Source organism: Anoplophora glabripennis, unplaced genomic scaffold (genome assembly GCF_000390285.2).
Source record: "Anoplophora glabripennis isolate ALB-LARVAE unplaced genomic scaffold, Agla_2.0 scaffold197, whole genome shotgun sequence".
Taxonomy (NCBI): Eukaryota; Metazoa; Arthropoda; class Insecta; order Coleoptera; family Cerambycidae; genus Anoplophora; species Anoplophora glabripennis.
The window spans coordinates 317,179-330,219 of NW_019416387.1; the positions used below are offsets into that span (position 1 = coordinate 317,179).

Sequence of the window (13,041 nt, forward strand, 5' to 3'; positions counted from 1 at the left end):
ATATCTCGTTAAAAACTAATTTGAATGCATTTCGCCCTGCATTTCGCATAATTATTAAGTCTCGACGCATTTGAATTATTAAAATGTAATGTAGGTACCCGCTATTCTTTCACTGTTAGTCTCTATAGGGTCAATACCACATTATCTAGATTGAAATGAACGTCTAGATTTTCTGATTCACCTGTGCACGGCGTTGCCACTTCGCGACGTTTGTCCCTAACTCTGCGATTTTTTTACTTCCATCAAAAGATAACGGTTCTTATATAAATTAAACATATATTTGATTAATACAATTATTGTGAGACCTGATTAATCTCGTTTATAATATTTTCGTACGATTATTTCGCGCTATTCTCCAGACAGACACTTAATACGATACATTTGAGGATGGCAACCCTGCCAGAGCCATCCATCCCTTTGTCTCTTTTAAGGGTGCCCTGACGCCCGATCTGCCGGTCAATCTAGCCATCTGCGACATTACCTGCACTCTGCAGCCCCTCGGGGAACAATTGACGGTCTGATTGCTTTGTCGCAGACGACTCTAATCACAACTTAATTGTTTATACATACAGGTGTCGAAGAAAGTATGATAACCAAATACGATGCAGTTGTGACCGTTAGGGCGTCGAATAGGGCGAGGCATTGAAGCATTCATTCCGGAGGGTCACAGCAGTGGCGCACCGGAGTTATTTTTTTCGGAACGAATAAAAAAATCCAAATTAAAATAAATAAGTAGCAACTGAATTTTCCTCAAGGTTAAGTTGTTAAGTTCCAAACAAAAAATTGAAATCTAAAAATATTTCGGTTATTCCTAAGATTCCTCTTTTAACACGGACAAAACGAATTCGTCTTTCTTGAATCTATCGCTTTTCAAACGATAACTAGTGTCAAAATTATCGGATGTGAAACAAAAATGAATAAGTTTTGCCCCGCTCAATTTTATTTTTTTGAAATAGTCATAGAATGCTGACATTTTAATTATCTATGTATCAAAAATACAATTTTTCCACGGTCGGGAGTAGAAATCAGTTTCTGTGACATCAAAATTAAAACAGAAGTAGTCGATTATTCCCAAGGGAGTATAATGCTCCCAAGGGAGTTTACATTATGGAGAACGTTTTTCATGCAAAAAAAAAGATAACATTGAAATTATTTATTGACATTTAAATTAAATGTTACATTTGTACAATTTTCAAAATTAATATTAGAAGGAATATTACTTTCGCTTACATTTACAGTTTTTGTGATTGCGCTAGTAGTGGTACCTACTAAAACCTGATTAGCAATTTTGGTCTTATTTTCAATGGAGTTCTCGACATAACCCTCAGCGACTGTCGTTGATTTCCAACCAGCATGACGCTTTATTGTCGTGATATCCACACCAGCATCTGCCAGTAATGTCGCTGAAGATCTTCGTAAGCAGTGACCAGTATAACATGCAGCATCAGGTAATTTTAAATACGAAGCTACTACACTCGGAATTTTTCCCATGGTATTCTTGCCAACTGGCTGCGAACTACATTTTCCTGCTTTGTAGTACAAAAAAAGGCGCTTATGCTTGACGTGGGGAGGACGAAGGGACAGGTATTTTCGAAACAATTCAAGCATATTTCCCACATCGGTAACCACAAAGGTTCGTGGAATCTTTGTCTTAGTGTTTGGAATTTTTACAATCAAGGAAGAGCCTACATCCTCAATATCATCTACAGTTAAATTGACTAGTTCATCAGTTCGACAAGCTCCGGCAATCCCCAGAATTAATCCAACCTATAAAAAATCAAAATACTTAATAATTGAAATACCTAACAACAAAAGTAATCTTACCTTAATCATTAAGAATTCTTTGTCATCTGCACTTGATAGAAAACGGTCGATTTCACCCTTTGTCAATATTTTCGATTTTTTCGCTTGATATCCGTCACCGGTTCTTTTCAAAAATGCGATCAGCTTGGGGAATTTGCTTATATCTATGTTGTCGTAAATTATCAAGCATGACTTAACCATAGAATATTGCGCCCATAATGTGGAAGACTTGTAATTCTTTGCATTTTCACTGAAGTATGCCAACAAAACATTCTCGCTGTATACTTGAACATTTTTCTCGGCGCACCACTTTTTGAACCGATTGTAGGCTATATCGTATAAAGATCTTGACTTCGTAGGCAGCAAATTGCTTATTGCAATATTTGCAGCCTCCACAATCTCTTCCGACTCACAATTATTCATTGTGCACTAAACAAACTTTAAACTAAACCAAACTAGCACCTTAATTTGACAATTCTTTTTGTTTGTTTATTTTGTAGTTATGACAATAACTCAACGACTACTAAATAAATGCTCAAATCCGAATACAATAATTCTGGTGCTACTTACTTCATAATGACAAAATATGTGTTTTTAAGTTAATGAGACCGTGGAAAAAATAGTATATACCATTCGGGAGAGATGCTATTTTGTCCTCGGTGCATTGTAGCCCTCGGGCTTCAAATTGCACCTCTGCCAAAATAACGCATTTCTCTCCCTTATAGTATAATGTACTATTAATTAACTGAAACGGATAATTTTTTTGTTGCTTCAATATGACCAGTTATTTTAGAAAATTTATTACAATTTCAACAAATTTTGCAATTCGAAAGAATCAATACCATTACTTTATTTGATCAAAAATTACAAAATAGTTTCTTAGTATTATACATAGTAGAGTAGGGGTAAGGTATAATCTCTTAAACCATATATTTTTTAAACTTTAACTGTGCAAGAATTACTTTTCGATGTGTTATCAAGCATCGATGCTGACGGACCGACTGAATTAGAAACTTCCACCACTTTCGATGATTCCATTTGATATTCGAATTTTATTCTCAATGGAGTTTTCAGTGTACACGGCATTTATAAAACAATAAGATCAAGATCACAAAAAATTCTGTTTCATCGGCTTTTGGTGTAATTTTTCACTAGATTTTATTTAACCAATCAGCGATCGCATTACCTCTAGCGTAGGCGTAACGGTTTGTCATTGTTCATTGTAAACGAATCATTAATATTGGCGTTGCTAAGATTTAGAGATTTTTAGTTGACAGTACCAGCCGTGCAATGTTGGTTGCATAAGCTCGACGTTCACGTGACTTGTAATTATTAATGGAGGCTCTGTGGGTTTCCATCAATAAAGTAGATTTTCAACCAAAATGTATTTTGATGAAGGTAAGTAATGTCTATCCCAACTAAAAGTACCGAAACGAACGAGAATACAGGAATTTCAAATATGTGGCGATTTCTCTTGAAGTCCTTACTTTATTAGTACCAACCTATTGAATGGCAAATCAAATGAAAAATCTACAGTTTTTAGTAAACTTGGGGTCTAAAGGAGAGTATTTTTGACAGGTACATATACAGGGTGTAAGAAGTATATATATTAAAACTAAATCTGTAAATCCTTACGTAATTGGAAAAAAAGCAGAAATGCCTGAAAGAGGTCTAACAATTACAAGATCTCTTATTTTCTTAACAAAAAAACCTTCTTTTCTTTTTTAATAGTATCTCGCTTATTGTTAGAGATGGGCCCAACAAACCCTATATGACTATGCTCAATAGAGAACATTCTATCCAAATATGTAAAAATATACAGAGTGTTCCATTTAAATTAACAAAGTTAACACCCGCGGCCATTTTGTTTGGACTTCATTTGTTTTTCAAATGTCATTTTCGAAAAATTCATAAAAAATCGTACAACTTTTGTATTTTACATTTTTTTTATAACCCTTAAAACAAAAAAATTAATGGGGGGGTCAAAATATAGTGAATCACCCTGTACACAGTCCCACAAAAAAAACAAACAAGAAATATAGATACATAGCTCTTGTGTGTTTTTTATGTTGAATTCGAATCCACAGATCCATAAGGGCATTTTTTAGTAAAACGCCATAGTATCCCCTAAAATAGGGTAAAATAGTGAGGATAAGATAAAGCTTTATAATGAAAAGCAACAATTTATAAATACTTCGAAAAAAACATTTTAAAATAATATTTTGAGCATTGGAAAGAAAAATATTATGCAAATTAAATCCACACCACCCTTACCAGAGGGTTAATTCCGCTTATATGATCAAATAACTAATGTAAGTGCAAAACAACGTGAAAAATCATAGCCTTGCATTTTATACTATCTTTATAAATGTAGGTTGATAGACAACATACCAAAAAACGAATATAACTTATCCCTTGAAGGGTTAGAAACCACCTACAGACCAGGGTCCGACATACCCCCTTAAGTCACTAATTTTTCTATTCCACATTTTTGCTTGAATTTTGTTACCACGAGTTTTTGGTGTCGCTGATTACGAATCCGAAGTCCGAATCCGAAAATTTCAGAATAAAAGATGGAGCATCCAATATAACGGATGTAAAAATCGAAAAGGCATTCAAAATTCGAAGATTTTATTTCAATTATTAATATCAATTAACATTTCCAAAATTCTGTCAGATCGTTACCTTTCATTAAAATGATGTGTTTCATAAATTGACATAACTACTTCCTCATAATTCTAATCGAGAGGTATAACAACAAGTTTTATTTATTGAATTCTGATGAAAAATTGGGAGCTGCTTTAAAAAAAATGATAACGACGTCATCAAAAAATAAAAATCTTGTCCTAGCATTTTTCCTAAACCTTGTGTTTTTGTACATTCCTGACTTCTGTAACACTGGTAGTCAATCTGGTAGGAGAAACTTGAAAATCACTGAATATTGCGTATAACTTTCAATATAAACTCAAAAATTCATAGGAACGAATCGCAGATTTGAAATTTGTTTTTTTTTAATTTGAAATTAAACAAAATTATATCAGTGCAAACATTTTTGAAAGAACCGAGGGAATATAAAACTAATGAGAATGTCACCAGAATGCAGTGGCGTAGTATGTAATTTATTCCTTCTCTTTTTATTACACAGTCGTGGAATAATAAATGCTTAATTTTAATGATTCTAAGGGCTTCAAAAATCGTCCCAGACTATACGTCGGTTCGAACCACAACCTGCTTTCCCTTATTTCCCTATGCCAGAGCCCCGACAAAGACCAATTACAAGATCGTTAATGTTTCCTTAATCCCCCCGAAAGCAACCATCGGCTGACGCCACTGCACGTCGCAGGTGCCTCCAGTTTAAAACGTTTAAATCCTCGTGACGGTGTCAGTCAGTTGGCCCTGCTAGAGCACAACGGAAACAGAAGAAGCCCGTGCGCGTTCCGTTAAATATTACGGTGTACGACGTACGACACTGACTAGTGACTACTGCCACTCTCAAAGATGGCGTCGAAGGATGTGGTGTTCGCCTGTGCGTTTGTTGTGATTCTGTGTTGTTGTAGCACCTGTAAGTAAACACTTTTATCTGTTTTTATCGCGATTTTGATCGAACGACGTTATCAATTTCTCGGGGGAACCACGAAGGTCCGAAAGAGGCTTTTTAAATGACGCTTGTGGTGGCCCTGCCGTTTGTGTTTACCGTACGTTTCGCGTTGTGGTTACACCTACTTTTAATTTTTGTTGGCAACGCTTAAGCGGGCAACAATTCCGAAATAATTCGTCCTTATTTGCGTGTATTTTTTCCAGCAAAATTTTGTGGAGCGTCCAAAGGAAAAACGAGAAAATTGTGTCATATCCATCAATATGATTCATCCGATACCTGACTAACTTATGAATTATTACAATTACTAATACACGGTCATTATAGGTTGATTACAAATGCAAAAAATGCGGTTTGCTACTGGCCGCACCAACGGAAAAATTACCGATTGGTAACCGATGCATTTGGTATTCTTTTGTTAATTTTAATTAAGTCTTACATGGCACTCTTCGCGTTAATGAAATGGATTAATATCAAGTGACATTTGACCCGTGCGTCATTTTTAATGTTTAAATAAACAATATGTAGAAAAATGGCAGATAAGTTTTCAAGAAAAATGTACGAAACGTATTTCAATTTCTAATATATTTACAATTTTTTGTAAACTAGTTATTTAAACAATAACATTGCACTATTTATATATAATACGTAGTGTATTCACAAAAGTTTTAAAATTATTAAAGATAGTAAAAATTGCAATAAATTCTTGTGCAGCTTATAAGGCATTTAAATATTTTCTATGTATAAACCATTCAAGTGTTTTGCGTTCCTTGGAAAAGGTTTGTTTCGTCCTGGATTGAATTTAGGAGCTACATTTGGAATTAATTTCTTAGAAAAGTCCTTACTAAAAAAAACTAGCCATTTTATTTTAATTTCCTGTAGTATCCGGGAAATGGGTCACAAATAAATTTGCAGGCAAACCAAACCTACTGAGTTATCAGTATCATTCATCATCATTTTATTCCAGAGGGCGTTGGCTTCGCAGAAGTCGTTCCCATTCCAGGAATTTAAAAATAGAATCATATAGGATCTACTCAGAAAAAGGATCACTTTTCTTTTACCACTTCCTCTTTGTCACACAGTTGCTTTATTTTTATCTCTAACATGGCCATTAATATTAATGGTGAACTCACACTAAGTTGTGCAACACACAGGAAATAGCATTTTTTACAGTTACTTGTTTATTATTTACACTGTAACTAGGACATGATTGCACCTTGTCAATTCAAATAATTACTTTATTTGACTCGCCAACAACGATTGTATTTAGATTCGTGAATGGATAATAAGCAATTGTCCGAAAGATATAATCTATTCCCGATTTTTTTGCCAATTAAGGCTAAACTGAAAAAGAGAAAACAATACTGGATTTTTTTTTAGCTTTTGCCCAGAGGTCCCCTACTATTTCCTACATAACCCAGACACAAATCAAAGACATCGGAGGCACAGTTGAATTGGCATGTTCAGTGCAGTACACGGAAGGCTATTCCGTGATATGGATGAAAGTGGACAAACTACAGAACTCGAACAGCTTGCCCATCTCCACGGGCAGCTCCCTTATACTACACGATTCCAGGTTTTCTCTTAGATACGATGCGGTAAGTAACATAGCGGATTTCTTTTCAAAAGGTACTTATCAATGGCATTTATTTAGACGAGTTCGACGTATTTACTGCAAATAAAAGATATCCAAGAAACGGATGCCGGGTATTATCAATGTCAGATTCTTATATCGCCCAGTAGCAGAGTCACCGGAGAAGTGGAATTGCAAGTTAGAAGACCGCCATTCATATCTGACAACTCCACGAGATCCGTGGTCGTCTCAGAAGGAGAAGGTAACTAAGATAGGTTAGGTTATTGGATGGTTACAATAGAACAGAAGATTTGAAGTCACAAATTATATGTAAAGACGTCTTACAATTGACAAATGAAAGATATTTAGAATGTTTAAAACATGGTTGTTAGCATTAATAAATAAGTTAAATAAAATTGGCCCACAGTGAGAACCATGTGGAACTCTAGAGAGAAGACTGGATACAAAAGATATTGGATACAAAATTATTAATTTTAACATATTGTACTCTTTCTCATATAAAACTATAAGTCTAAAGGCATAAAAAAGGAGTTCATTCAACTTTTTCACAAATTTTGTTAATTTGAAACTCGGAACTGATACTCAAAGTGATAATTAATAGGGTTATATGTGAAAAATTATTTCAAAAGCTGTAGAGTTTTCTGCTACTTATATTAATTCCTGTAATTAACAACAATTTATAAAATTTTAATATTAGTTATTTTAGAAATAAGAATCAGAAATGACACTTTCCGATATTTTTGTATTCCAGATTTAATTGACACTCCTCTATAATTTGATATACAGGGTGTTTCGCATAAGAACCAACACAGAGCAGAGGTATGTAGGGGAACCCAAAATATGGTGATTTAACGCAACTTTCTTTTATATCAAGTTGCATCCATATGAAGTTATAGGCCTTGAAATTTCGAAAAAAATCTATCTGAAATGTGTACCAAGAGCATTAATCAACAATAAGTAGAGTTCATTTGAGCATTTTAAAGGGTTGATAGGGGATGATGCACCATTAAAATGTGACAGAATCTTTTAACTTAAAAAATTATTACTTTATTTTAAGGGGAATTTAATTCTAAAACTTTTCTTACTCTTGTTAGTTTTCAAAAAACTTTGTCGTTTTCAACAAAAACACGAGTAGTTAATAATACGTATTGTAACTGTTATTTAAAATCAACGAAAATTCAAAAGATAGCTTTGAATTTAAATATGTCAAATTTGACAATCAGGAAAAAGTTCGAATAAGAATAATTTAGGTAATAGAAAAACAAACAACTTAAACAACAGAAATAATATACAATTTGCACTGATAAGTTATAAGAAATTGATCAGCATTTTCTCTCGGGCATAAAATTCTTAGTCGAAAATTGAAGTCTACTCTATCCAATAACTGCTGATTCTTTCTAATGAACGTGCATTTGTCCGTAATGTGATTCCACAATTCTGCTTGAGTCACAACTGGCGAGGAGTGCACAAATTCTTTTAACGTTCCCCATTTGTTGAGGTCTGGTGATCGTGGAGGCCATACTTGTGACTTGTGGGCAATTATTTCCTCTTCCAATCCATTTATTTGGATACTGGTGATTTAAAAAGTCTAACAATATTACTAAAATGATGGGGTGCTTCATCATACATAAACCAATGTTCCAGTTTGAGTTGTAGTGGCACCTCGTCAAGTAGATCCGAGAGAGTGTTTTGGAGAAATTCTAAATAAGTTTTGCTATTTAGTCGATTTGGTAAAATAACCGGACCAATGAAATACCAATCAATAACACCGATCCAAACATTTATTTTAAACTCACTTTGGAAATGTCGAAGAGTTACTGAATGAGGGTTTACATCGGAATACTCATGATAGTTATGTAAATTTGAAATACCTCTGCGGGTGAAACAGGCTTCATCAGTAAAGAGAATTTTCTTTTGAAAATTAATGCCTTGAAGTAAAATAAACTGACAGAAATTCACTCATTTAATCAAATCATTCGGTAATAATTCTTGCACTTTTTGAATAAGATATGAGTGTAGTAGATTACATCTGATCACTCGGTGCACAGAAGTTTGCGATTTTAAAATGCTTCAATGGAACTCTACTGACTGTCGATTAATACTCTTGTTTTTTTCTAAGTGCAAAACACCCTGTATTTTCTCTATTACAAACTTGTATTATAAATATGATTATAAAACTTTTCATCCAAAAATCTGGAAAAACCAAAATTTTTAAATTGTATAAAATATGTGTTGTATGAAAGCACAAACACAATTCTTTAAGAACAAAGCAAATAATCATCAGAGTCGATATAAAAACTGACTATAAACTGACGAAAAATCTTCAGCAAAAATTGGAATACAGCCTTTCATTGATTATATTAAAATATGTCAAACGAATTCAGATCTAGAGAAAGAGGTGGCAGTAAGAATCATTGGTAATATTTCAAGTTAATCGTTTTGCAGCTGTGGAAATGGAATGCTACGCTGGCGGATATCCCCCACCAAAGATACAATGGAGACGTGAGAACAATGCCATCCTTCCGACCGGGGGGTCTATTTACAGGGGCAACATTCTCAAAATAAAACAGATCAAGAAGGAAGACCGCGGCACTTACTACTGCGTGGCTGAAAACGGAGTGGGAAGAGGAACAAAACGTAGGATAACTATTTTTCTTATGATAACATGATACTAATTTTTCTCGTTCTGCTAGGTAATATTGCCGTGGAGGTAGAATTTGCCCCCGTTGTGTCAGTTCCCCGTCCACGTTTGGGTCAAGCGCTCCAATTCGATATGGATCTGGAGTGCCACGTGGAAGCTTACCCTCCTCCGGCCATCACATGGGAAAAAGAAGATATCACCCTGTCGAACAACCAACACTACAAAATCTCTCATTTCGCTGTGGCCGACGAGATCACCGACACGACACTGAGAGTCATCACCATAGAAAAGAGGCAGTACGGGAATTATGTGTGCAAGGCAGCCAATAAATTAGGAACTGCCGAAGGCAGAGTTGAACTTTTCGGTACGTTACGCTTATTTTTCCTTGTTATAAATGTGTGCTATTGCCGATATTTTTATTTCTCAAGGACAAAAAATATAAAACTATCCAAAATACATATTTCCATTTTTAATCGTATGATCTATTTCTTGTATCTTTTGATGCATTTTGCGTATTTAGCATAGCTATAGCTAGATATTGTTTGTGCCTGTAGAGTCTGTCATCCCCGTATGCCCCCCTGCCTGTGGTTCGGCCAGATACGCGGAAGCTGCTACTTTGTCGACGAGTACCGCTGCCTTGTTAATAACGCTACTCATCTGTGTTGTTAGGTAAGTACTCTATTCTTTATCGGTGTTAGTTGTTTGGCAAATAATGGAACTCGCCCTTACGACTTGTTTATTTTTTTTTTTGGTTTTGTTGCTGAAACTTGTTATATGCAAAAGTAGAACGGTGTTAGTTGTCGCAGAGCTATGTAAGTTGCTGTGGTGTTACCCATAGTTTTAGGAAGGGATAGTAGCATACAAGAATCAAAATGCAGGACTGCTACCGGTATAGAAAACTGAAGTCAGGAAAATTTGTAATTGGCAGGGAAAACAGATCTAACATTTTTTTAAGCCACGTCAAAAAAGAGACCTGCATTTCGAGGACTTTATATCTATCGTCTTGTGAACCACTATTTTCCCACTGATTTAGAGTTTGTCGGCATAACATGGTAAAATCAATCAAACGGTGAATAGCTCTTCCACTCTAAATTCTTGATAATTAAGAATCATGCCGAATAACTTGGAAAAGTTAAAACTATACATTTTCAGAGATTGCACATTCATATCCAACTCCAGAAATGCAAAGTTTTGTATGAAATTGTACTAGTGATTTACCAAAGAATAGGGATAAAATAATATTTGACTTGTGTCTTGTGGAGAAAAATTTTATAGAGGAGTTCAGAAAATATGATAAAAAAAAATTAAGGTGTGATTTTACTACTACTAAAAATAATGGTACAAATTCCTATAACAATTTCTGGAAAACACAATATTAAGGAAGTTAATATAACCTCAAAGTAAATTTTTTTAAATTAATATTTTTTTTTTTTAGTTAACCCCATATTTGGTGTAAACATTTAATGGTAACAAACTGCATCTACAAAAAATAACATAACTTTTGTAGATGTTTTCCAAATAATTAAACAACTTTTGCATAAAAATCATACAAAAATGTTCTAGGATAGTCCTCCAAATTGATAATGTTAACCATTTCTGGGGAAAAACAACGGTTAAAATTTATCAATTTTGCAGTATAAACGGGATAAGATTAGAAGATAAAAAAAATATTTTATGTGGCAAAAAATTTGATCCAACTCTTTATTTCATTGTCAGTATGAAATCATTTAATTGACAATTTAAAAAATATATAAAAGTGTAATTAATTAGGCAGACAGTTATGACAAGCTAGACCTAGACCAGCGGTCTTCAAACTTTTACAACTTGCGGAACACCGCCAACACCGATTTTTTTGAGAAACCCCATCTAAAAAAAATTTTCGAACATTTTTTAATTTTTTACTGATTATTTAATATATTTATAAATACTACAACAAAATAAATATTCCACTACGTAAAAATTTAAGACTTTAAAATTTAAAGTAAATATTTATCGAGTAATTAAAAAAAGAGTAAATATAATCAAAGACTGGGATGTGCTTGAATATTTTTATATAATATGTTAAAATCAGGTGCTATTGTCGTAAGTTGCAATTGCATTTCAAATTCTGCATTAAGCCCATTACGATATTTTGTCACTACGTACGTAGAAAATGATTTTTTGCACAGGTACGTAGTTGCAAAAGGCATTAATACATTTATTGCCTGGTCAGCAATTTCAGGAAATTTCTTATAAATCTAGCCAAAAATCAAGGGAAAGTCGATGTAACCAACGCGAAGAAACGCTGTGCCAGCTTATAAGACATAAGCCGACTTGCACTTGCATAGATAAAGCTCTTATAATAACTTAAACACGTGTACTTATAAAAATAAAAAGTTTGAATAGTATACATTTTTTTAAATTTTTTAATTATCGATAAAAAAAATTTAAATTTTACCTCAGGGTTCTGCGGAATACAGTTTGAATAGTGCTGACCTAGACTATACTTATTAGTGCCACCTATAAATAGGAAGCTCAACTAAAATCTTATACCACTGACTTACTCCTTTTATTTATAAGCTATTGATTATGTCATATGATATGGAACTACAACGTTGATGGGTTTTTATTGCATGAATCGTTCAAATAATTATTTAGAATGAAAAAATCGCGGAGTGCTATTAAATTAGAGGGTGGAAATTGGTGATAGGGGTGAAAATGCAACCCTTACGGTTTTTTAAGTGTCTCGCAACCAAAGCAAAATTTGAGGGTATTGCAAAAATTTTGTAGATAATGAGATTTTCTATTGAAATAGCTTATTTAAAAAATTTTAAAAATTAAAACAATATTGTTATAAATTCAGTAAAAACTGAAAAAAAGGCAAAGTTTGAGCGACCATAACTCAGTCTATTTTCATCGAAAAAACTTTTATAACCCATCATTTTGTAGGAAATTTTATATACTTTTTTTCTATGAAGCAATGTCTATACCTATCTCTGCTCAGAAAAAAGTTATTTGCATAAAAGTAAAACAAAACAAAAAATTGAATTTTTTGCATTTTTTTGTTAAATTATTTTTAATATATTTTGCAGTAAATAAATTTTTAAAATTTTTAAATGCTATTTTGATAGAAAATCTCATTATCTACAAAATTCTTCCTATGCAATACCCTCAAATTTTGCTTCGTTTTCGAGATATACTCAAAAAACCGTAAGGGTTGCATTTTCACCCCTATCTCCAATTTCCACCCTCTAATTTAATAGCACTCCTCGGCTTTTTCATTTTAAATAACCATTTGAACAATTCATGCAATAAAAACCCATCAACGTTGTAGTTCCATACCATATGACATAATCAATAGCCTATAATACATAGTAAGAAAAAGAACTTGAAGTTTTAGCTAATGTTATCGATATACAAATTACTATT

At 33.5% G+C, this 13,041-nt stretch overlaps 1 protein-coding gene across 1 annotated transcript in view; it reads left to right on the forward strand.

Annotated features, from left to right (window-relative positions):
• Positions 1-5,203: 5,203 nt before the first annotated feature.
• Positions 5,204-13,041, forward strand: part of LOC108904907 (lachesin) — a 10,134-nt gene continuing 2,296 nt past the window's right edge. Inside the window, exons 1-6 of the mRNA XM_018707629.1 lie at positions 5,204-5,365; positions 6,779-6,996; positions 7,053-7,233; positions 9,438-9,629; positions 9,686-9,997; positions 10,188-10,302. Coding sequence (XP_018563145.1) covers positions 5,302-5,365; positions 6,779-6,996; positions 7,053-7,233; positions 9,438-9,629; positions 9,686-9,997; positions 10,188-10,302 — 1,082 coding nt within the window. The 5' untranslated portion in view covers positions 5,204-5,301. The remainder of the gene's footprint in view (positions 5,366-6,778; positions 6,997-7,052; positions 7,234-9,437; positions 9,630-9,685; positions 9,998-10,187; positions 10,303-13,041) is intronic.